We start from the raw sequence: 27145 nt of genomic DNA, 5'->3' as shown, positions 1-27145 counted from the left end.
TACAGCCATAAGCACTCACAGAAATGCTGCACTGACTTCTCTGAAAAAATATTTCTGTGTCTGTAATTCCTGTGCCAGAGACAAACAGCTTTTTGGTCTCTCCCCTCTCCTGCTCCCCCCTCCCTCAGAATGCTAACAACTCACTCGCCCCCTTAGGAATGTGAATCTGAGCCAATCAGCAGGAAGCTGGCTCATAGTCTTACTAACTGAGCATGTTCACTTGGTGTACACAGCTCAGTGTTTTTTCTTCCTGTTTGGCTTCTGATCATCTGAACAGGAGAAATATGGGGAGACTTAAGGGCACTATTGAGACAACTGAAGGTATGCCTGTAGCTTGAGATTAACTCTTTACTAGCCTTTCCTTCTCCTTTAAGCTCTAAACTCACATTTTGATAAATCTGCCCCTACAAATTGATAAATAATAGAACTCATATTTCTGTACATTTGAACCTGTTTTCATATATAAGTGACATTTTAGGTAATAGAAGACACATACAAATATATATATATATATATATATATATATTGAAAAAAAGACCAGCAACACCGGATCTATTGCAAACAATCAATTATATATTGAAAAATACATGACATACATATATATATATATATATATATATTACCTAAAGAACATACCTTGGAGGATTCCAGTGAATAATTAAAAAAAAAAATGTACTTATAAATACAAATAACTAATTATTATGAGTTTGGTGTATATTATAGGTTACCTCGACAGGAACATACAGCTTCTTTTGGCTTATGATTTTGCTACATTTATTTTGTGAAAAAGAAAATATATAGTTCCTTAAATGAATGAATACAGCTGATAATAAAAAGTGTTCTTTTTGCTTCTTTTAAGTTCAATTATTCTATTGCTTCTGTCTATTAACAATTAATTTGCTGTGACTGTGAAACTATATGTTAATAGGATGCCTTAAATTGAATGCTTTTTTTGTTGTTTGTTTGCTTTTTTTTTTTTTGGATTAATCTCCAGACAACTCCTTTAAAAATGGTAGGGGTTTTCAGTTGCCAGTTTTGTAGAAAGTCTCTGTATGTCCCTGTATTGCATGTTGGTTTTGTTCTTTATTAGGAATATGCTCAAAATCCTTTTTTAATACATGAAATTGCAGTAAATTAAATGCCAGAAACTGCACCCACAATAAATGGTTGATTTGCAGTTTATGCATCTATTTGCCAAAATCAGTGCTTTGGAAATATTACCTAAACATTATTATCTTTCTTCAATTTCAAATATATTTCTGGCAAGTCCTATTTAAATTGTGATGAAATAAATAATGAATTTCATACAAGTTATATTAATTACATTTCTGTAAGGTTTATTTATAGATTTTTTAATCATGGTTTTTTAAAATTAATTTTAATTATTAAACTTATAGAGGACAAAACTAAAATGTATGAAAATGCAATTTAACTGAATGATGCAGAAAGGTTACAATAACGTGTTATTCATGAGATTATCACTTCATTTGTTGATATCGTTTTGCACTTTGATGTGATATCCATAACAGGTTAAGATGATGCAAATACATTTTGTTTTGTAAAGCAACCTTTCGAGATGAACAGTACTAGTACTGGTCCATCTGTAGTAAGGACACATTTCTAGTTAATATCAATGCATACTGAATGTTTGTCATTCATACATTTCTCTTTGGTACTTGTGTATTGCTATTAATTTAATTAGTGTGTGGTCTGTGGCATTCAAAATGTCTGAGCAAGTAATTTCTCAAAGTAATATCTACATAAGGGCATACAGCATCTAGCAGAGATTTCATTCTTTTTTCACATGTGCTACTTGTTGTTAAACTGCACAGAATACATAATCTGGCATGGAAATTCTAAATATCAGTTTATGTTGCTTCATAAAAAAATGAAACTTCTCTTTCAAGCCAAGGTCCATTCAAAAAACATAAACCATAATATTAAGCAAACTTTTTCTTTACTGCATGGTTAAATTACAATATATCTGACCAAATATCATTTTTGAGAGGGTGCTATTTCTGTTGCTTTAAGTAACACAGACCAAAAAGTTTGCAAAAAGAGTTAGTGGCAATGCATTCCTAATTTGTTATTCTGAGAAACAAAATAATAATGTGTCTGTTCTTTAATGCTTTGTCATACTGCTCTGTTTACAGCATGAAAATGAAAAACAGAAATATATCTTTTATGAGTAGAATAAATATATTAGCATTATTGCAATGCAAAAGTACCTTCATGTTGACACAGAAAATTATCATTTCTGACTGGATGCCAAGCACCATCGTTAATGCTTGTAAAAAAAAAAGGCCTCATTTATACCTGACATCATAATATATTTGCACTATGAATAAAATATGCTGTTTGTGCACATTCGGTATATACATCTATAACCATTTATACAATTTAATAAAAAAAGTGTAACTTTAGTAATAATGCCCTTACAGGGTCAACAGGGTCCCTGTTGAGGATCTGCCAATCTTAACCCCCCCCCCCCCAAAAAAAAATTCTGTAACAAAGATATAATGTTCATTGGCAACATTATCATGTTGCTTCTAGAACCTCCCTCCCAGAGCTTCCTGTGGCTACAGACAGGAAAGGGAACTTTTTATAGCAGTGTAAAGAACTACTTCGTTATTGCAGACATTACAACATTTTGAACTGATTATACTTAGAAAGGCAACATTTTAACTAAATTTCAGAGTCAGTTGTTTTTTTTTAGGGGAATACACACACACAGCCTTAGTTAAACTACATTCCTCTTATTAGGAAAATAACATTGAAGCCCATTATCAAGATATAGCTGCTTCAGTTGTTGCTAGATAATGGACCTTGTTTACTAACGGGCCAAAATGCTAAGTGTTTTAAAAGAATGGTAATATAATGTACTGTTGCCCTGCAGTAGTAAAACTGGCCTGCTTGCTTTAGAAATCCTACTACTTGTCTATATAAACCAGCTTGTCTATATAAACCAGCTGCTTTGTGGCCATGGGGGCAGCCATTCAAGCACAAGATAAACAACAGATAAACTCTGTATTATACAATGGAATTCTGCACAGCATATTTGTTATCTGCTGTGTAACCTGTGGCTTTTCTCCTTTTTCATCTTTGAATTGCTGCGGGGCAACAGTACATTATACTTTAATTATTTTACTCACTTTCATTTTTTGGTGTAACTGTTCCTTTAAGCTACTCTATAGTGCAAATGAGTACAAATATATAGTGATGAGCGAATCTGTCCTGTATTGCTTTGCTGAAAAATGTGCAACCCAATTTTTTTCCTCTGTGAATTTTTTTCTCTGCAAATTTTTGTGCCCGTTTCACAAAAAAAAATTCCAACGGCAAAATGCTGAATTTTGCAGTGAATCCATTCCTGGTGGAAAGTTTTGATGCATGTTTGACACCTTTGTGACACACTGTAAATTCTTATTGGCGCATATCTAATGTCTAGTGGCAGGTGCAAAATTTTGTAGAGTGTGCAGTGATGATGGAATTTTGGTGGAAAATAAAATGATGCATTCTGAGCAAAAATAAAGTATGCCAAATCTTCCACTAACCTGCTGTTGTAAAATGAGGGTCATTATTTTTCTGAGTCGTGCTGCTCCAACATTGACTTTTATTGTTCTAACAGCTTTTAAAGGGCTTTTCTGGAGCCTGCATGCAACTCTAAACATTTTCCCATTTCTCTACTTTAAATGATTTATAGACCAATTAGTATTTTAGCAGCTGTATCAAGCATAATTTTATTAAAAGCAGTTAATCTTAGGCATGAAAAACTTTGAAGAAAAAAACTTAATTTTTTTTTTTACAGAAGCCAAACTGATAACATTTCAAAGTATAAATATATGGCTCACATTAAGACTTCCACGTGGCATACTGCACATAAAGGAAAAATATTTTTAACCCCCACACATACATACAAAGTTTATTAAGAGCTTAATTTCAATTTTGGTTCATATATATAAAAATGCTATAATTTATCTTCATTAATTAAGTAATTGTTTGCCTTACAGCTGCAAATTGTGTGTTTTTTTCACTGTAGATATAAATCATCAAATATTTTATAGCTGAGGTGCTTGTAGGCAGCAACTACACGTGCATTGGACGTCATGTTCAAATGGATGCAAGTGAATCCCTAACACACAATTTGTAAATGTAGCTGCATGCTAGAAATGCACAAATTATCAGCAATGTAGACGTTTTTTAAATTGAATTCTAATTCTTATGTTTGACAAAATAAATTGTTAAGAATCAGCTGCATATATTGTAGGAAGAAGTTGCCTGGCACAGTAGTGTGATTCATAGTGAATCCTACCAACTAGTTCACTAATTATCTACTGGCAACAGAGTTTATTTAGCTTTTGAATAACTGTACTAATATTTATAACTTATGTAGTCTACCAACAACCTGTTTGTGGCCAGAAACATGCATAAACATAAAGAATCAGGCTAGGGGTAGAGCTTTCATAACTTTTGATGATCCGGGGTCATGCTACACACAAGCCATAAAGCTGAAGCTCAAGTAGACCTGGCATAATGGATCTGATTAGGACATACCCTCAAAGAGCAGTAGTTTCAAACCACAGTTTTTAGATTTTGTATCTAAGGGGCTGCTGTGTCATAAATACTTTTCAGGGTGATTCCATCCAGGTTTAGAGTTATGGTGTCACACAATCACACCATAATCATGTTTGTCTTTCAAAATCACTAAGCCAAAAAGCAGGTGTTCTACTCCCTTTTGTAATGTATAGCAGCATTGTATACATGAGGCCATTTATACACTGCACCCAATAAAAAATGATTAGTAAAATATGAATTTCATTCACCTAAAAGCATGACAAATAGTGTGTCATTTCTGACCCAATTCAGGGAGGTCCATCCAGCTGCCTTTCAGCTGTAGTTGAACTACAACTCACCAAACCCTCTTACAGCCTTTGGAAGGTCAGCAGACATTTATAGTTGTATTTCAACAAAAGTTGGAAAACAACAGGAATGACATCCCTGATATAATTCATTTCTGCTTTTTCTTACTATACAACATGCTGCAACTCTGCTTATCTGTGTGTCTATAATATGTTTGAGCTAAAAGACTGCTCAGCCATTTCTTTTTCCATTGCATGCCGCATGGCAAGATATAACTTCCTTATTCTCTCAATCGCTTGGACATAGCTTTTGACGTTCACTTGATTTCCAAAGCATACCATCTGCGTCGCGAAGAAACAGATTGGTTTGACAAGCCACGAGAATCACGTTTGGAAAATGGGCATGGAATTGACAGAAGGCTACCAGATAAATTATCCCATTCAAGAGCATCACATCAGCAGGAGCATGTAAGAAGCCCAAGTTGATTAATACTCTATCATAATAACTGTAGTTGTCGTTATTTCCATATTTTAGTAGCTATTCAGATTTCTCTGTTTTCACGCTACCATTATAAATCCCTTTTCTCTTTACATTTTTTCTTAAAAACAGCAGGTTTCACAGACATGAAAATTGCATTTCTTGGTATTGATTAATTCTCCCAAGTGATAATAGTGTCCCTTCATACATATACTTTAACTGTTCAGCATAATAGCATGTTGTTGCTTGAGCAGTGATTCATGCTGGGGTTATAATTATATAATGTTTCAATTATCTTATCTTAAAAACACTTTGCATATGGGTTATTGCACTTTTAGAGATGCAGAAATGAGCATTACAAAACAACATTTAAATAGACTTCTTGGAAACTGGCATTAGCATCTAGCATATTATATTTTTCCCAACAGAAAGGCTGGTAGTGACTGGGATGAATTGGTACGCTAATATCAGGTCTCTTAAGGAAGCTCGCTCTGATGTGCTGCTTACAGAGACCCTGCTTGGAATGTCCACTGGGACATCATAGTTGGTCTTGAACCAGACTTATTGGAGGAAAAACTCTTTTTGTTTTTTCACAGAAAAAAAGACAAAAAAATTGGCAAAGCTTTATTTTAAAAATTAATAGATCAGCCCAAGTGTGCTACCATAAATATGCACGCACTATAATCAACATTTTTTATAAAACTTAAACACTTGGCGCATAAGCGACAATATAATAATTTAGTTGTATACAGTGAGTAAATAAATATATTTCACTTCAACTGCATTACAATTCTGCCATCTACTTCCTTTATGCTGTTTTGTTGCTCTAATTATGTTATCTGTGATTTGGATTTTATTTGTTTATGACTTGACTGGCTCAGTTACTTGACACCACAGGACTCATTTACACCCACAAGTGCAAATTTGAGCACAGTCTACATGTTTTTTTCCCGTGATGCAGCATTTCTCCACAGAATTATGGCATCATTGTGAATGAAAAGTGGCGATTCTATTGATGCAACTGACACAACTGCATCTGATTCATCAAAATGAATCGCACATAATATATTTGACGTTTCCTGGCGTCATCGCTGGTGTCAGTGTGTGAGTGACATGTGTGCCCTATTCTTTCAGTACAACTGAACTGTGGGAATTGTTGCAGGGCACGTAGCGGACCCTAGAGCTGCTGCCTAGTCCGGAGGTGGCAGTAGCTCCATGGTTCCCCTACGTTGTTAGGCACAGCAGTGCTCAATTAATTGGAATACAGAAAGGGCTGAGTGGTGCTGAGCGCAACTATAGAGAGAAGCAAGGATGCGCATTGATACAAGTACTTTTAAGGAAAGTGGTTTTACACACAGCTGACTGCATGACTGCTAGTTGTCCACTGCATTTGCAGATGTAAATAAGCTCTCATTTATAATTTCTGAAGATTGGTATAACAAATATACTTTGCATCAGAATATATCTTTAATTGCCATATCTAATGTCTTAATTTCTTCATATCAGATGAATGGGAAACCCATACACTATGCATTTCCACACTCAAGAATTAAACTGCAGAGAGATGCAAAGGACCACACGGTTTCAGGTAAAAAGAGAATAAAAATCCAACGGGAATGTAATAACTGTTGTGAATACACAAAAATATATGCCTGTTGCAAACAAATTTTACTTTGTCTGAATGTAATATAGCTTTTTCAAAACAAAAAACTGTTTTTCTGATACTTCTGCCAGTTGAAGAAAGATTGCAAATTTTATAGTTAGAACCAGTGTGCAGCGTATGTAATAAAACTACTTTACGCTACCTTTGAGCATGCCCTAAAAGTACAGTAAGCACAATTAAAAACCATAGTGCAATCATTTTCTAATATTACATTGTGATATAACATTCTAATATTACTTTGTGAAATGCTAATTTTTATTCTTTTTGGTGCAATTTTTCTATGTGCGATTTTATTACTTGTTCTCCTTCATAGCTAGTTTCTTAATATCTAACTATCTGTTTAATACATTATTATCCAACCATTCATGGTGTTGGTTTGTTTTTCTGCCAATAAATGTTTAATACAGAAAAAGAAGGCTGACACTTTGGCTGGCAATTTTTTCGTAAATTGTTGCGACTTATTCGTAGCTGTTACGACTTTTTCGCAAATTGTCGCGACTTTTTCGTAGCGTTACAACTTTTTCGCAGCTATCGCACAGTACGAAAGTTTCGGATTCATTCAAGCTTCAGTATCGTGACTTTCCTTGGGCCAGGTTGGAGCTGCAGAGTGCCATTGAGTCCTATGGGAGGCTTCCAAAATCATGCTAAGTCTGAAAGTTTTGCCCGCCGTTTACGAGCGCTCAATACGAAAAAGTCATGACAATGTATGAGCAAATCGTAACGGCTACGAAAAAGGTGCGACAATTTCCGAAAAAGTCGTAACGGCGACGAAAAAAATCGCAAAAAATGTTTGTTTCCAATCCAAATTTTTCCCATTCGGATTCGAATTCATGGATTAGTAAATCAGCCCCTTTGGTTTGACTTCTTGCTGTAGTTTTTTGACAACAATTAAATTACAATAAAATGATGCTCTATTCATAAAAAAATCCTGCTCTGAAAGGCAGAAAAATAAGAATCTCTAGAGACACATAATGATGAAATCTATTGAACTTCATAGAGACAAGCCACACTTCCTTGTAAGCTCTACTTGTGGTTTACAAGGCAGATCAGACAGAGTAGATAAAGTGACTGTAACTGTTTTGACTCTTATATAAGCAAATGTGCAGGCCTGGTAGAATCTCTATCCATGCATATGAAGGTTTACATTTTTCTGTTTGTCACCAAGACTGGGAAAGCAATTACGGTCTCTCTGAGACATTCACATATAGTATGTGAATATTTGGAATATATGTAGATTTTAAAAGGCCCTGATCTCTTACACAGAAAATGTTATTTTTTAATCTGCAATCAGATTCCGTAAGGGAAACAATATTCCAGCCAATTTTCCTTTTCCTGGACTTAAAGTATCTCGTGGGCATTTCCTTTGCCAAATGTTGGACTTGTCTTGGTGTTATGTTAAGTAAACTGCTTACCTTACTCTATGTACGAAGCACTGTACAGCAGAACATTAAACCAACAAACAGAGGGTAAGCAGGGAATAATGAATACAAATAAATAAAAAGTACAGTTACATTAAAGATTCCACAGACCTAAGTGACAAAGAGACAAGAGGATGGAGGCCCCTGTTCCATGGAGCTTTTAATCTAAATCTGAAGGTAATTTACAGACACAAATAGGAGGGTGTTAAGTGCTGCTGGTTACAGTGAGTGTCATTGTAATATAAGTGCCAGCTCCTAGTACAAGTGCTGTGCAAATGCTCCATATATATAAATGTTGATAGATAGAGTAACCATAGCAGAAAAAAACCTTTGATTGAGTGCTCCAGTTATTATGGATGGTGCATTGTTAGTTGTTGACCCGTAGCTGTCACCCCTGTACTAGTTTTAAATGAAATAGTAACATCAAAATTAAATCTTATATTGATCCCCTTCAGTAAAATTGCAAAGAAATCCATAAAGATAAATAGTCATTCACGGTATTAAATGGCACGAAATTGTAAATTTGCTCTGGCATAAAAAATATATCAACTTTATTCCACAGGGAGTTGTGGTCATAGATCTTAAAGAGTAGTTCAGTTTTAAGTTAACTTTTAGTATGTTATAGAATAGTCCATTCTCAGCATCTTTTTCATTGTTTTTTTATTTTATTTTAAAAATATATGTTTTTGAATTATTTGCAGACTGTAAAAGTAAAGATGCTGGACCTTTAGTTATGTCCAACGTCAAATTCTCAATACAGAATCCCAGAATATGTGTAGCATTATTGCAGACACACCTGGGAAGATGTTGCCGAGTTTGGATTATACCACCTAGTGAGTTGTGTGTAGTTATTCTCAAATATTTTGCAACTCCATAGTTGGCCAGAGAATGATTTAAGGACACTTTTTTTTTCTTCTGTAAATCGTCTGTTAAGATGTCATGTGAGGAAGATGTTGAGACAAATAGGTTTGTAAAAAGAGGAAATATTTCATATTGGGTAGTTGGGAGAGACAACATCATTTCTTAAAATATGTGTTGATTGTCCTGCCTTGGTCTCAATAAAGTGTTGGGTTTGTAAAACTAAAAATTTGTTGATAGCAGATATATTTTGATATTGGTACGTTGAATGAGTTGTTTATCCACTCCCATGAGGGGAGAAATCAACTGGGACATAGATTGTATATTTGATCATGGTGTGAAATAAAGCAAGTTTCAAAATGATCAATAGAAATCACAACTTAATTTTTAGGTCCTTTGAGATATACAAAAATATTTTTACAATTTTAGGAACCAAACTCTGTTTAATATTACCATAAATCACATCATACTGTAATGCCACAATCAAACATCAAATAAGAATTCTCTCTTATATATTCAATAGGTAATGGTTTTGGAATACGGGTTGTTGGTGGAAAAGAAATTCCTGGAAATCCTGGAGGGACTGGTGCTTACATTGCAAAGATTTTACCTGGAGGAGATGCTGAGCATACAGGCCGACTTACTGAAGGTAAAAGAAAAAATGTATTATTTTAAAATCTTACATAACACTGTTTTGTAAGTAGAGGGTAATATTAAATAAAGAACCCATATTTAATTTACCTCAATTTAAACATTTTTTAACTTAAACTTGATTCGATCTAGTTTATTTATTCTCAAATCTTTTAATAAATAAGCAAACTTTGGTAACATTTAAAATTTATAAGAATGAAATAAAAACCCTCTAAAATATACAAATTCTAATTTTGTTTAATAGTAAATAAAAGTATGTCCAGTATATAGTGGAGCGTGTGCTACATTATATCCTGCAATACTGTTGTATTTTTTTTTGTACCAGTGCTTAATAGCTATTGTTTAAAGTCAATGTTAAACGTCCTGTTATGATCCTATTTGGATGAAAGTAATGATTTAGTTGTTTTCATGCAGAGATAAAACTGCCTCTTGCTGATTTGCAATTTCATGTTGCCTTATTTCTGTCAATAGCAGCCAACTCTCTCAGATTAAGTGTCCCACATACACTTATAATAATAATGAACAGTCACTTAAATTATATGAATTATGTTAATAACATTAGTCATGGATTTACTATCACATTAATATTATTTGGGAAATGGCTTACATTTATTCTTTTACTAGCACAGTTTCTTTATCTAAACCAGTTTTAGGTTTGCCTTGTATGCTTCTTGAAGTTAAGTATGTTGCTCCTGAGGTGGCTTTCATGTCTACTGTTGGCCACCTATTTAAACTCCCTTTTAATTTTTTTTTACAAAAGCCCGCTTGCATAAAAATAGCAAAGATGATGAGGTAATCGGGCCTGAAACCCAGTAAAAGTTAGGAAACTCATGATAGTTTCGATAATGATTGCTTGAGCCCGAAGGCACATGGAATTATAAATAAGGCCACCAATTAGCATCATATATTTGCTGTTTCTGTACAACTCTTCAACAACTCAAGTTCTTAATTTGTGATGTGCATACTCCAATGTAAAATTAAAACTGTGATTGCATCTGATTTCTACGCAAGTGAGAAAACGTGAATCTGGATGCAATAGTTATTCAGAAACTGTGCTAAAATGTATCCTTGGAATGCTTCCAGACCTTACTAACTGGCTTGGGTCTGGCTAGTTATTAGTCTTTATGGTGAATGGCAGAAATACCCAAATGCCTTATACAGATAAGTAAGGTCTGTAGGGTGGGAATTGTTGCTTTAGATATATTTTGACTGTAGAACAGTTAAAATTCAGTCATTAGCACAATAACTTTATGCCTATTTATAAATAATGTGTAGACAATTTAAAGCATATCAGAAATGTATTAGTGCAAGGCCAAGCTAACCATACCTTCGCTTTGACTCCACCAGTTGCTCATTTGCAGACACACTCACACACACCCCCACTACCCACCCAAACATCCTTGCTTACTGCTCCCCCCCAAGTTGCCCCTTTCACCCTACTGACAACCCTAGACAGCCACCTCTGTTGCCTACCCTTAGTTCCAGTTCAATGTAGCATTTACTATACATCCCATTGTTGCAATTTGGGATGCAGTGGGGATAAACAAGCTGTATATGTTATGGTCAGCTATTTAGTTGTTTAACTGATGATAATTGAGAAGTAGTGATGAGCGAATCTGTCCCGTTTAGCCTCTCTGAAAAACTTGCGAAACTGATGAAAAATTTGTGATATGCGGCTACCACGTGCCTTTTTTTTTGACACATGTGATTATTTTGATGCAACCACAACCTTTTTTGACACAGCCACAACCTATTCCTCACTCTGTGAATTTTTGACGCAGCAAATCCATGCCTGGTGAAACAATTCACTCATCATTACTGAGAAGCAATTTTATATGGAAGGGTCAAAGGATAGTTGACAGAGTAGAGAGAAAATGATACCTCTCCCTATTGCGAAAGTGAAAAGTTAGCTTTTAGTCATGAAAATGAAATGATATGAAATGATAATTGTCAACTTGCAGAAAATAGTGGATGTGGTCAAGGGGGTTCTGCACTTTGCTCCATCTAACTCCTTATTTTTAGAACTTTCATGGCTAGTTAATAGTCTGGATGCAACAGAATTGTTCAGTACATGGAACCTGTATTTTCTTCCTATTAATATTCAAAATGCAGTGTGCTAATGTACTATACCATATAGTGTGTGTTTAATGTCATGAATTATAGTTATTTGTGAGCAAACTGGGCAGATGAGCAAAAACTAAAGATTATATTATTATTACTAAAAATAATAAACATTTAATAATTTTAAAGGACATATGTGGTGCTGGTTCACTATTCAGAGTACTATCTTTAGTGTTTATTCAGAATACAGTGTTTACATATAATTCTGGAATTTTTTGTACCACAGCACAGGATGTCTATACATCATATACGAAGATTCATTTTAGTTTCTGTAAGTGAAAACAGGTTTCTGGCTGCACTGGATTTTTGTGTCTGCTGTGTTTACTTATTTCAGCTTGCTGTGTAGTAATGGGAATTTTTCTTCTTTTCTTAAAGTAGCAGTTAAATATTACTAAGCATGTAGCATATACAGTATATTTAAATCAGTGATCCCCAACTAGTGGCTAGCGAGCTACATTTTGCAACACGTTCCCAGAAGTCATAAAGTAGGTGCCCATTTTCAAATTTCTGGCTTGGGGGCAGGTTTTGAAAGCACGGAGACACAGTTTTGCTCCAAACAGAGGCTCCTGCAGGCTAGCAGTCCACATGGGGCTACCAAATAGCCAATCACAGCCCTTATGTGCTATCCCCTTTGAAACTTTTTTTCATGCTTTGTATCGCTCACCAACACTTTTTACATCTGAGTGTGGTTAAAGAGTAAAAAATGTTGGGGATCCCTGATTTAAATTATCCAAAAACAATGGTAATCCAGTGTTATATTTTACTATTTATTTTTCAAATTAATGCTACTTTAAGAAAGCTTAGTCTCAGAAAATAATGTTTAAGAAAAATTTGGGCTTACATTTTTTTTTTTGTGTGTGTTTTGTCGTGCCTTAATGGCCACACATGGTGATGTTACTCCCTTAACAGCCCTCATTGATGTGTGTGCCCTTATAAAGGTCTGGGATTGTAAATATGTGAAAAATGAGATATATAACTGCCTTTTGCAGTCTAAACTTGTCTGTAATGCATAAATACATTTATTTTAGTGTGTTGCACCTCAGTTCAGTTTACCAGCTTAATATAAAGCAGGCAATGTTATTTATTGGCATCATTTTATGGTTATAATTTATTATAGTCTTTTCTGACCTAGACTGGATTATTCAATACCTATATATATATCTACAAAACAAGCAAATATTGCCCTCACTCTGAAACAGCTAACAACTAATACAGTGTTTGCTTTTATTATACCAATTGTATGAAAAAAATAAAAGATATTATCTGAGTGGATTGATTGTACAACTAGGACAAAAAGCAAACTACAGTAGCTGTATTTCATTAACTATGTCAATCATTTCTTGTAGGAATGCAGGTTTTAGAATGGAATGGCTTCTCACTGACTGGGAAGACGTATGAAGAGGTTCAGAGTATCATTAGTCAGTCCAGTGGTGAGGCTGAACTATGTGTAAGACTGTGAGTCTTTCTTCATTTTAACATTTTTATTCTCATATTTTTCGTGCTCCTTTTTACTTATGGTTACATTGTATAAATAAAGTAGAAAATTAATTACAGTAGATATTGAATCTTACTAGGAAACCTTTTATAGCATCAATAACGTCAATAATGTTTCCATTCACGTATAATGAATGTCTTCACATGCAGACAATATTCAATAATTCATTTAGTCACTAATGATATGTTTATGTACTAGGATGGCTGTGTGAAGTTTGCACTGACCCAAATAAATGTTTCACCTTTGCTGTTTTAGAGATGACTTGCCTACATAGTAGAAAATTTCTATACTTCTAAGCATTTCAGAGAACTGACATAGTGGATTGTGTTTCACCCACCTGGGCATATTAGATTGCTGTACTAGGTTTTTAAAATAATGCATCATGTGATAGTTTCACTATTGTAAACATAAGTATAAATTGCATTACATAAGAAAAGCCTTGCCTAAAGGGGACATGTACCCAACTTTTCAGCACTGCTTAAATAAGTAGAACCTATATTAAACATACTTTTTGTCTATGGTTTTATCATCTGAACTTGAAATTAAAGTCACATTCTACCATAGGAGCACAGTCAAAACAAATCATGTCCCCAAATCAGCAGTCCACTGAAAAGCCATCTGTATAATAATCTGCTCCTTATCTCATAGCCTAACATCATAAGGCTGGAGGAAGGTTGGGATTTGTTTATACAGAGGGCTTCTCAATGGGCTGCTAATTTCTTTTAAATGTTTTTGGTCGGAAGCCCTTTAGGTGCATTGGCATTGACGCAGAAAATGCTCCACATGTTATACCTTTAATAACCAAGCTCTGAGACACATATATTATAGACCACAGTTTATCAATCTGATTTACTCATATATGTCAATAAAAATATCTGTGAAAGAACATATTTGGCTCATTGCATGGCTTCTACTGAGTTTACTAATGAGACTAAACTATTGGGATCATTATGCGCCTTTTACTTTATGATAGACATTTGATATGTACAGTTTGCTGTAGTAGCATTGCTGCATTTTACCTCTCACAGTGTCTTTTTCTCACTCAGGGATTTCAATATGCTATCAAATTGTGAAACACCCCAAAATTTGGAGCTACATGACACAGGAAAGGCATGTAAGTGCAAAGAAGTTTTTATATTTAATCATGACATGTCGAATGGAAACACTTGTGTCATTTGTTGCAGATAAAGCAGTATGAGCCACTTGTTATCTTCTTAGCACATCAGAGTACTGTGCAAGAGAGCCTTATCATTATCATGCCTAAATGTTTTTGTTGAATTATAGTAGAGAAAACCAGATCTCCTGGGGTGGATCCCAAACAGCTGGCTGCTGAACTTCAGAAAGTTTCACAGCAACAGACACCATCTTTTGTATCATCTGCAATGGAGAAGGGATCTTACATCCATTCGGGAACAACCTCAGCAGGCTCAAGTGCAGTCCCTAGCCCTGGTCAACCGGGTTCTCCATCAGTAAGCAAGAAAAGACATAGCAGCAAGGTACTGCCTCTCAAGCTCACTAATGTATCATTGTTCTCAAATAAAAAACAAAACAAAACATTGCTTTATGTAACTCAGTATATAACAATATATAATATGTGACACTTTTTTTTGCAGAATAGTATATTGTGACAATATACAATAAGTATAAGAGCAATAGAAAAAAAAAATGTACTAAAAATGCACATTTCAGTCAGCTAGGTAGTTTAACTATACTTGACTGGCTTTAGTCTTTAGCACAATGTTTACTACAGATGAGCCCCATAAGGTTTATGTTCTTCGTTTGTTACTTTATCATTATTTTTTTTATTTTGCATATACATATGTGCATATGTTATTCGAATGCATAACACAGATAATCTGATTTATTCTTTTTATTACAGTCTACAGAAGCTATAAAATCTCATTCCCATCCAATTACTGGAGAACTTCAGGTATTCAACAACAATCATCTGTGTATACTCTGTATGTGTGTATTTGTATAAGATATCAAGATATAAACTATCCTGTGCAAAACTCAGTAAGAACAACATTCATTACTTGCACATCAAAGACTTGTATAATTATAGATTTAGGCTAACAGCACATGTGGTGCATTTGGTGTATTTTTCTCAGAAGAAAAAGTTAAAGTGTATCTGCTCCCTGGAAGAGGGTAAGTAAATATATTTATTAATTGGTGCTACTTGAAGCTTTTAGACTTTAGCATCTACCCATCAATTATACAACCCTCTATGAAGTTATGTTAAAAGTAAATGTAAATGTGCTTGTATACTTTATTTACAAATACATCTACATATTACCCAGAATTCTCCTCCTCTCATCCAGGAGAGTTCAGGCCCCTCCCCTGCTAAAGTCCTTATCGTGGCTTCCTATTAAACAAAGAATTTCTTACAAACTTCTTCTCCTAACCTTCAAAGCTCTCCATTCCTCTGCTCCTCACTACATCTCGTCCCTTGTGTCTCCGTATGTTCCCGGCCGACTCCTTCGTTCCTCGCAGAGCAATCGTTTGGTTGCGCCCCCCACTAATACTGCGGTTTCCCACCTTAAACCCTTCTGCCTTGCTGCCCCCTACATTTGGAATGCCCTCCCTGATATCCTCCGGAGAGAATCCTCCCCCAGTCTTTTTAAAACTAAGGTTAAAGACTACCTTTTGGAGCACTCGCCCAGCACCTGATCTGGGAACTGGCACTTATATTGTAGTGTCACCCACTGTGACCTACAGCACTTATATTTGCCTATTTGTGTCTGTTAGTTACCCTCCCATATAGATTGTAAGCTCTACGGGGCAGGGACCTCCTTCCTCTTGTGTCCTCGACTCTTAACTTATTGCTGCTGTATTTATCTGTATTTATTATTATACTTTGTATTTATCTATTAATAACACCCTGTTTGTATTAATGTATTCTACTGTACAGCGCTGCGTACATAAGTAGCGCTTTATAAATAAAGATATACATACATACATACATAAGGCAATTATCACCTAAAAATTATGTTTTTAGACAATAATCCAAAGGTGTCCTTTATCTAATGCCTGACTTGAGCAGGCTATCATACACAATTAAAGGACATGTAAGTGTGTGCCTTTGTCATTTTTTGTCAATTTGTCCAGAGTTTTATTAAGTATTAATGTTGGCACCTTCTATATATCATAAAAATGTGACCCTTGACTGCAAGCACAGCTACGTTATCATTCTGAATGGGAATGTTACACCGTCCATAAAAAACGAACATGACTTATATGTCACTTATATTCTATCACTTACAGCACAAATATTTAAAAAAAAAAAATCAGTGCATTTTTGTTGTTTTGCCCAGAAATACATTGCAATATAAATATACTTCCCATCTTTTTTTAGCTTCAAGTTAATTATGACAAGCATCTGGGTAATCTAATCATTCACATACTCCAAGCAAGAAACCTTGCTCCCAGAGATAACAATGGTTATTCAGATCCATTTGTTAAAGTGTATCTGCTCCCTGGAAGAGGGTAAGTAAATATATTTATTAATTGGTGCTACTTGAAGCTTTTAGACTTTAGCGTCTACCCATCAATTATACAACCCTCTATGAAGTTATGTTAAAAGTAAATGTAAATGTGCTTGTATACTTTATTTACAAATACATCTACATATTACCCTCTCAGAACCTGGGTATGTTTTAATGTTATAATGTTGATGCAATAATTTTCATTGTGTTTGCTATATAATAGTAGTACAAAAGTAATTATTATTTCAGTATTAAGGGAAATGAGAAACGGAAATCAACAAGAGCTAATATACTGGCATGAGGATGAAAATGCTATACATAAAGCTATATTGCGCCAGTAGCATCCTTCTAATATATGGTTTTGAGTAGAAAGATTAATGCCTCTCAGAGCTGCTGAGAAGAATTATTGGCAGATCAGCTTTTTTTCTGGACAGACTGGACTTTGCAGGAAGAGTCAACTCAGACTCCCATGGTAACCATAAATGTACCGATAATGGAGCAGTAATACCAATTTTGGCATATATGGCCATCATAAGTCTTCCTCAAAAGTCTAAAAATAAGAAATAACATTTGAGCAGTTATGGGATCGAGGGAGTCTTGGAAAGGGTGGAATGTGTTACACAAGGTGCTTTGATCAACATCATGTGCTGACAGATGTCTTATCAGTCATAGTTATACAGTTTCTAGAAGGAAAATAGAAAGAATATACTCATTGCACCCCCACCTAATGGTGTAATATTAGTGGTGAGCACAAGTGCTTCAGGCGTTTCTAGAGTCAAAGTGGTTAATTTATTGTTTATAATACTCGTTCTGTCTTTTCATGTGTTTTCTTCTGTTTTATCTCTGTTTGCTTCCTCTGCTTTCCCATTTATATGTAATGCTCTGTGTTTCATCATTGGGTCCTTGCAGCCAAGTCATGGTTGTCCAGAATGCCAGGTAGAGTTATTATTAATTATAATTATATTGTGACATGATATGATGCCTGCTGTGCATGAATACCACAACATTATTTCAGCTTATTCTTTTAACCCCCACAATGCATTTTACATTTCATGACTGGAGTAGTACAAATGTTTTTATTTTCATGCAAACAAGAAAACCCAAGCAAAATATTACAACTGAACAAATATACATCTGTATTTGTTTCAGACCTTTGTTTTATAATTGCTTAATATTATTTTGTATTAATTAAAACTAATATAATAAAAATTTGTAACATGATGCAGTTTCTGTTTTGCCTTAATAGATTAAAAAAAATCCATTCCAAGCTGCAGTCAGACCAGTCTTTCACTAATATACAATTGCCATGCATTTTCTGTGTTCCTCGAAGTGTGCATCTTGATGCTCATTTTTTTCAATTATCTCTAATTATTTTTTAAATGCAAACCCTGCACCTTGGCCTGTTGCATATAACTATGACCTTTATGAAATCTTGTAAGTCTGGTTATGAATGGATATGTTCTGCAAGTGTTTTTCAGTGAATGGCATATATTTACATGCACTGATATTATTTTTTTGCAGTTGCTTACTAGTAGACATTCTGTGTTTGTATCTAAAATTTTCCATTCTATAATTACTCTCCTCACCAATTTGTTTGGTATAATACATTACAAATGATTTGTTTACAATTTAGTTGTTCTCAAACAGGTTCTTTATAGTTTATTGATTTCCCAATGTATGAGTGAAGGTCTGAAGTGGAGGTAATTCCAGAACATTTTAGAGTGATGTAGGCATGTGGGAAACATCTGTGATTCACTGAATTCCTGTTCTGTGTAGTACTGGATCATATATTCTGTTAATGTCTCCACCTACTGTATTTGCAATATAATATATTGTTTATTTGGGTTCTGTTCTGGATATGAGTATTTTATATGGCAATCTGATGCAGCATAGTGCTGATCAATGTGGCTACTAGCCATTGTTTAGATAAGAAGCTCAAAATCATTCCTGCATCCATTTAGCTCAAAGTGTGTTCTTTTCTCCTGCTTTTTGTCCAGTTTGTTTTTAATTTTAAATATGTTACTACTTTGTTCCTTTTTTAAACCACCTACATTCCAAGAGATTTTGTTTATTTTCTCATGTTTTCTGGTGTATAGTGTATTTGTGCCATTATGACCTTTCCTGTGTTATTTTCTATTATGGTTTCACTTCTATTATGGTTTCACCTCACCTCACTGGTTTTCTTTATTTATTTTTCATAGTTTTTGAATTATTTTTCCAGCTTTCTAATGGGGGGTCACTGACCCTCTCAGCCACAAAACATTTGCTCTGTGAGCTAACAATTTTATCATCATTGTTACTTTGTATTCCTTATCTTTCTATTCAGTTCATCTCCTATTCATACTTCTGTTTCTTATTCAAACCACTGCCTAAATGCTAAGGTAAAAAAATAATAAAATAAAAATAATAATAAAAACCAGTTGTAAAATGTCTCAGAATATCAATGTCTATGTCATTCTAAAAGATCATTTAAAGGTGAACAACCCCATTAAAACTCACACTTTTTCCTTAGTAAACATGTTAAGAAATTTCCACTAAACTAAGAAAAAGATATTTTTGATGTAAATTAAATCCTTGCGTAAATTCTCTGATATGGTTTCTATTTTTAGAGAATACTATCCATGCTTTCTTTTGTGTAGCAACATTTTTAAAACATGATCATGGTTCTACTCTTTATTTGAATTATTTTATTGCCCTTTTCCTAGTGCGGAGTACAAAAGAAGAACAAAATATGTGCAGAAAAGCTTGAATCCCGAGTGGAATCAGACGGTGATATATAAAAATATTTCCATGGAGCAGGTTCGTGTTTCTCCAAAATAAAATTATACAGTTTCTCGTGTAACTTCATATTATACATTTGCCAACTTCAATTCATAAATGCCATAAAAGATCACCTGTGTGAGATCTCAAACTACAGTGTGCTTTACAATCATGAATATATTTCCTCTGTTTTTATTGCACAACTACAGAAACCATTTGGAACTAGAGAAAAAAGGCTTTCCCCATAATGTTCCTTTTAAGAAATAATTCAAATTCTTTTTCAGTATATCCTTCTTTAAGTAACTTATACACAATCATAACCAAGTTGCATGATTCTTATGCACTAACAAAAATAAATTAAATGTATTTGAAAAAGTCTTGTTGTGCAAGTTTTTCTATATTTAAACATTTTTGGGTACCCAGGCATTTGTAATTTTTTGTATTGAATGTGTGTTTAGACTCTAAGGGGCAGATTTATAAAATCACGAATTTCAAATCCAGAATGGGAAAAATTCGGATTGGAAACGAAAATTTCTGAAGATCACAAATATCACGAAAATGCTTACGAAAAAATCGTATTAGTCACGATAATATCGTATTGGCGATCCGAAAGTCACAAAATGTTCATACCGTACAATTATAAACAGCGTTAAAACCTTTCCGTTTTTTTCGTGCAAGCGTACGAAAAAGTCGTGCGGCGTACGGAAAAGTTGCGCGGATGCCTGAAAAATACGGCGAAAATCCGCTTCGAATGAACGCTCCGAGTGTTTGTGCTTTTGTAAATGTGCCCCTAGGTATTGCGCCTGTTCAGAAATACAAATATACAACCATACATAAGCTCACACATATATATATGATCTTGTGATAACTGTGGCAAAAAATATTATGGTAATCTTTAAGACGCTTTTAAAAGCATTAATGAAATCTACCATCGCAACATCACCAGACAGAACATTCCACAACCTCCCTGCCCTCCCCATAAAAAACATTTTGTGCTAATTTTAGTAAAAGTTCTGTTGTGAGTGTTCATCAAGTCTAATGGACTGGCTTCTTTTCTGTGTCAACAAAGATCCCTGTTATCTGTCCTGTACTGTCCTCTAACGTATTTTCAAAGTGTAATCATGCCGCATTTTGTCCAGGGAAACATCAGCATTAATAGTCTTTCCTCATTGTTTAATTGTTCTATTCATTTTACCAGTTTAGTTGCTTGATTCTGTACTCTTAACAACCCATTAATATCCTTCTTAAAGGAGAATGAAAGTCATACGAATAAAGTTTTTTGGTGTCTCAATGCTAAGCATGAAGCAACCAGAGAAGGACAAGGCATGTGCAAGAGCCAAGGGCAGATTGGAAGGACACCTTGTCTGAAGTCTGTTGAATTAAACTACATGAAAAAGAGATAATTCAACAAATGCAGTGATTTTTTAAAGGAGAGGAAGGAAAAATGCTGCAGTGAAGAAAGTTACATTTAAACAAATCACAGTTTGCTATAATTAGATATCTAGACCAAGCCAGAATTTTTCTATTCAATCCAAAACACAATGGGATTGATTAATTTCAATCTTACCACACTTTCCATGAAGTGAGCAAATTATGATACATACTACATTATACACCATACAAAGAGTTCTTTGGAGCATGGGGCCCGAATTTGTGCTCTAAACATCTTTTGCATATATATACCAGGCATGCAGTTTGGCAACCCTGGTTTTATTTATTTAATGGCCTCTCCTGTTTCAAAGCACCTGCTTTCTCTAGGTTGTATCTTTCTTTTACTAATGTACAGATACCTTTATATTAGTATGAAGGGACATTTACTGTTAAAATAAGGGGTTGGTGCCTAAACTAGTTGAAAATGGTTTATAGCTGAACTGAATATTATATAACTTTAGATATACATTTGATTAACCATCTTTATAAGCTTTTGATTATACCTCCTATACACAATATATCTTGCACAGCACGATAACAGAGCCATTTCCTACCAATATTTTAGTGGAATGATTGCTAACCTAGGACAATGCCTAGTTTTCTTTCACTTAACAGTTAGATTCAAAAAACAGACCTGATTCAAGGGCTTCTGGTTGTTGTTGTAAAATAACCTTCAAGCTTTGTTTCATATTAATTATAAATTATTATGCTTATTAGTCATAAAATGTAATTGATGCCATAAAGAACAGTCACAAAGGCAGCTGTAGCTTTGTTAATTGCAAACTCTGTAAGGTAGCCAAACACTATAATGTTGTAAGTCAATTTATACAGCAGGCGCAGGAATGCAACATTTACAAAATAAAGTGTAGATAAAATGTATTTTTTTACAAATCCAGTGCTGAAAATAATTAGGAAATTAATGTTCTGTTCAGTATAAAAATGTGCAGGTTTCATTGCTTGTACAAGTATGTGAAATGTGTAGCAATTAATGCAGGCATTGGCACATGGAGTAACTAGGCACCTACTGGTGACATAAAAAGCCACAATTATTTCTTTGTAGCAAAATTAGCCATAATAATTGTGTAAATATATCTAACAGTCATTTATTTTTGAATTTTGGTTCCATGTTTTCATGGTTTATTTCTTAGAAACCAAATATTATAGGGTTGTTACTAAAATTGGTCATACTGTATTCGCAGTAACCCATAGCAACCAGTTGTGACCTTATGTAAATGTTAGTACTTGTAATAATTAATTCAAACCTAATTTCTTATGGGTTATTGCACTGGGGCTAATTTGCAGTAAGTGAGCCCTCTTGTATTGTTAGTAAAGCTAAATGTTGAAATGCCAGACACAGCTGAATAGCAACTAATATTGCCCCTTGATGCCTCTCACTGACTTGATCTGAAAATGCCTGGCAACACTGGTACTGCTACATAAACTAATTTTTCCTAATTTGAATTGCAGCTAAAGAAGAAAACATTAGAAGTCACCGTATGGGATTATGACAGATTCTCTTCCAATGATTTTCTTGGTGAGGTAAGCAAAATTATTTTTACTACGTGTAAAATGAGGTTCTTTTAGGGCAGTGTTTTTCAACCTTTTTTGGGCAAAGGCACACTTGTTTCATGAAAAAAATCACGAGGCACACCACCATTAGAAAATGTTAAAAAATTTAACTCTGTGCCTATATTGACTATATATAAAGTAATTCTCTTGAATAGGAATCAAATAAACACAAAGAAAGTATTTTATAATTACTTTATTATGAAATATTAAGTAAACAAAATAGTGAAAAATTTTCTCCACAAACCCACCCCCGCACTGATTTTTTATTTTTTTTTTATACACACAAAAATTTTATATTATATATATATTATTATTAATTGTTTTCTTACATGTCAGGCTGTCTTGGGGTGCGGCATCCAGGGGTGTCCCGGGATTGTCCTCCGATGGGGAGTAGGGCGGCTGTGCATGGGCCTGGCCTCTGGTAGATCTGGTCTGTCGGGGCAGGGCCTGGGCAGTTGCTCCCCCCGGTCGGGTTGTGCCAGGGCAGGATAGTGCTGCCTCTCCTCTCTGGTTGCTCCGCCCTCCTGGATCCGATGCCGGATGACGTCACAGGCAGTGACGATTTCCGGGCATCAGGGAGCCAGGAAGTGGAAGGTGTCCCAGAGGGTACCGCACCTACGGCACACCAGGCAACATCTCGCGGCACACTAGTGTGCCGCGGAACAGCGGTTGAAAAACGCTGTTTTAGGTAATTGCTATATGTTAATCTATTATATTGGTGGTACCATAAACAGAAATCTTTGGAGTGGTTGAGCAAGCCCCAAGGTTCTTCAGCATTCTGGCTGTTGTTGTCATAAACGTCTGCAGCAGTTGTTCAGTGCAGCCGAGATTATCCGGCACAGAAATTAGGCATATCCAATCTGCCACCCTGCAGCTGATGGCATTTGGAAGTTGTAGTTTAACACAATGTAAAGGGATATCCCTGATGTATTAGTGGTTTTGCTTGTCAACATAAAATCATGGGATTATCCAAAAGAAAGTCTGAGATTTCACCTAAAGAAAATCCAGCTAACGTTATATTTTTAAACTGATGCACTGGATCCTGTGATCAGCAAACTTAACCTAGACATTTGGCACAAGTAGCTCTGTTATTCTATTTAAATCGCAAAATATTTAATTGCATAAACAATGATGAGGTACAGTCCATATGCTTAAGTAGCTAAAAGTGAGTACTTTACGTATACATAGAAAATAATGTTCCCCCATTACAAAAATATTCAGATATTAGAAGTCACCAAAGAGTTGCAAAACTATATAAAGGCACAAATGCTGTATCCTTATATTTTATAGTAGGGAGTATATAACTCAGCAATTGTTTTACTTGAAGGTAGCATAAACTACAGTGTGCTGGCTTATTATTAGAGAGAGAGAAAGCTAATCGGTTTATATAAATAAAACCCTATGGGAAATGGCATTTCATTTTGGAGATTTATAGCTGTGAATTACAGATACAGCTGTTGGGCATCTGGAAAAAGGATGTTTTTTTTTTCCTCTCTTTTTAGGTATTAATAGATTTATCAAATGCCTCAAATCTGGACAATATACCACGCTGGTACTTTTTAAAGGAACAGAGTGAAAGCATTGATCATGCAAAACCTCATTCTGGTCAGAGTGGTCAGCAAGCACCCAAGCCATCAGTTATTAAAAGCAGAAGTCATGGAATCTTCCCGGATCCGTCTAAAGGTAGGATGAAAAATAGTGAGCCAAATATTTATAATTCAGTTCTTTGCACCTCTATACCTTATAAGGATTTAACTAAGTAGTATTATGAAATGATTCCTTGAAAAATAAGAGGTTAATAAGCCAATAGAAATCTGCTAGCAAGTTTCAATTGGAGCTAAATTTGGGTAAAAAAAAATAGAAGCATGGTGGAGAGCCATTGAAAGTCAGTTGTTTTGTCCAGCAAAGGTACAGTGACCCTCTGCACACATATTTTGTCATTCTACTAAAACATCCTGGTAGGGGACCTTGTATTGAGAAGTAGTGATACGTGAATCTGTCCCATTTTACTTCACCCAAAAATTTGCAAAATGGCAAGAAAATTTATGAAATGTGGCTAGTGCTCGACTTTTTTGACGCGCATCATTTTTCGTTGGGACCGCAATTTTTTTGTGGTGAATTTTTGTGGCAGTTTCACAAAAATAAAATTGCCAGTGGCAAAATGCAGAATTTCCCTGCAACTCCATGTCTGCTGAAAACATCCGCTCATCATTATTGAGAAGTGCTCTTGTTAATTCTTTAGAGTGATTTTACTGGCACAAACAACACACACAAGTAAAAATAAATAGGAGATATATAGATACTTAGCACCAATCGCTGAGGGACTCTGTCCACTTAATGGCTCAGCAGCAATTCCAAAAAAAACAGACACCATGCACTTTGAAGTCCAGGCCAAAGTCAAAGTGCCTCCCCGCAAACCCTACTTTAACTGTGTTTCCCCCCACAAAGAATACATGAAAAATATACATTTTATCAGTTAGCTCTATGCACCATCTTCAGGAGTTGTTCTTCTGCTCTGTCAATCACCTATTTTCCTTTTAGACATGAACGCAGTATTTTAGATAGAGTCTCAGGGGAGCAAGGACCACCAAAAATTAGAAGACCCAAAACAATCTTATAATCTGGGTCCCCACATACATCGACCATTCGTGTGAACTGTGCAGGCGTCATGCCCTACTAAGCCTGATTTCAGGGCAATCTTTAGGGGGGATTAGGATATACCGGGAGCAGGTTAAGTATTGGGTGCCTCACACACTTTTTATATCTGATGCACACAGTCTCTAGCAATCATGCAGACACATATGCATATAATTCTCAGTAATCATACAGGTGTAATCTCCAGTAATGCTTTAAATGCAAATGTACATAATCCTTAGCAATCCTTGGCACATAATCCCCAGGAATACTGCAGTCATGAATACAGAGCTCACTGAACCCTAGCAGTACAAATGCAGTGCCTCTAGCACCTTAGTAGCACAAATACAGAATTAATTGTCCAAGTAATGTGGATACAAAGACCATTGGTATAGCAGTGCAGAAAAACAGCCCTATATATTCCAGAACACTTTAATTCGATTATCAGTGTACTTATCAAAATGCGTTTGTTCTTTACTTGTTAATTATCCCTTGTCAATGGAATTAAGATGGCTGTGGCTGCGTGGGGATTGCTGCCAGTCACATAAAATGTGTATAAAGTCAGCAAGGCAATGGTGGCAGGGAATATTGAGGCTCATAAATAGAATTTGTCCAGGTGCCCCAGAATTAAAAATCGCCAGGACACTGCCTTTATTCCTCTGAAGGAGGCCCTTCTTACTGATCTCCCATACCATAAAATCTTTTTGAATAAAAAAAATGAAGATATAGGCCACAACCCAGAATAAGTTTATATCCAGCTTCCCCCAATCTACCTTGAATGCCACATTTCCTGGGAAGCACTGCCTATTTTCAGGTTCCAGTTTTTTAATGACAAAATAATAATAGTTTAGACCTTTGACGTTCGTATCTATAGTTTAAAACAATCTTTAAAGTTTTATTGTAATTAAACATCAAGACGATTTGGGGGGTCAACATACTAACATGAGCATAGTTTTTTCCAGGTCCTTGCAATCCAGGCCGTTAGTAGAATGTAGCATTCATCCCTTTCTGAGTTTCTACCACAACAAAGTAATGAAGTCTGTTTGTTTGTTATGTTTGAAAAAAATTCATTAACAAAAATGACACCATTTTGAAATGTGAAATCCATGTAGCCCACATATTGGAACTCCTACATCTGTATTCTGATATGGCAAATATATCAGCAATGAAAAAAAAATCGATATCTTCTTTATATATTAGATATGCAGGTCCCCACCATAGAGAAATCTCATAGCAGTCCTGGTAGCTCCAAGTCTTCTTCTGAAGGACATCTTCGCTCTCATGGACCATCACGTAGCCAAAGTAAAACCAGCGTCACTCAGACTCATCTTGAAGATGCTGGAGCAGCCATCGCTGCTGCTGAAGCAGCTGTCCAACAGCTTCGTCTTCAACCAAGTAAAAGACGCAAATAAATTCCTCAGCATGGCAGCTTAATGTTCATCTGTTGCCTTTTCCTGCTGTTTCCCCTTGTTGACCATTCTTTGTTGTCACTATTTGTTCACCTTGTTAAATGTCCTTTATTGTGAAATTGTCCACTTCTAATATACGTTACCCAATTTTTGTTTACTGAACTAAAATGAAACTGGCTGTTTCCTCATTGGTTCACTGTTCCATCATATGTTTTCACTTTAAACACCACCCCATTCCTTTCATGATGCAAAAATGTGTGAAGGTCTTGTTAATAATTAAATGTAATTTATGCTTCCTATTTTATTCAAATGGGAAA

At 35.1% G+C, this 27145-nt stretch overlaps 1 protein-coding gene across 6 annotated transcripts in view; it reads left to right on the top strand.

The window, feature by feature from the left end:
- Positions 1-27145, top strand: part of pclo (piccolo presynaptic cytomatrix protein) — a 144544-nt gene that overhangs the window by 97075 nt on the left and 20324 nt on the right. For 3 of the 6 annotated variants that reach the window (XM_031899032.1, XM_031899029.1, XM_031899034.1), the window contains exons 8-21: positions 995-1012; positions 5191-5324; positions 6841-6922; positions 9797-9922; positions 13392-13500; positions 14587-14654; positions 14825-15036; positions 15420-15470; positions 16896-17026; positions 17935-17961; positions 19731-19824; positions 22684-22755; positions 24288-24468; positions 26620-26814. In XM_031899032.1, coding sequence (XP_031754892.1) covers positions 995-1012; positions 5191-5324; positions 6841-6922; positions 9797-9922; positions 13392-13500; positions 14587-14654; positions 14825-15036; positions 15420-15470; positions 16896-17026; positions 17935-17961; positions 19731-19824; positions 22684-22755; positions 24288-24468; positions 26620-26814 — 1500 coding nt within the window. The remainder of the gene's footprint in view (positions 1-994; positions 1013-5190; positions 5325-6840; positions 6923-9796; positions 9923-13391; positions 13501-14586; positions 14655-14824; positions 15037-15419; positions 15471-16895; positions 17027-17934; positions 17962-19730; positions 19825-22683; positions 22756-24287; positions 24469-26619; positions 26815-27145) is intronic. The other 3 variants (XM_031899033.1, XM_031899030.1, XM_031899031.1) reach the window with 2 other exon arrangements.

Source organism: Xenopus tropicalis, chromosome 3 (assembly GCF_000004195.4).
Source record: "Xenopus tropicalis strain Nigerian chromosome 3, UCB_Xtro_10.0, whole genome shotgun sequence".
In the NCBI taxonomy this organism is placed as follows: Eukaryota; Metazoa; Chordata; class Amphibia; order Anura; family Pipidae; genus Xenopus; species Xenopus tropicalis.
The sequence above is the reverse complement of the archived record's forward strand: the minus strand, read 5'-3'. Positions and strand labels throughout refer to the sequence as shown.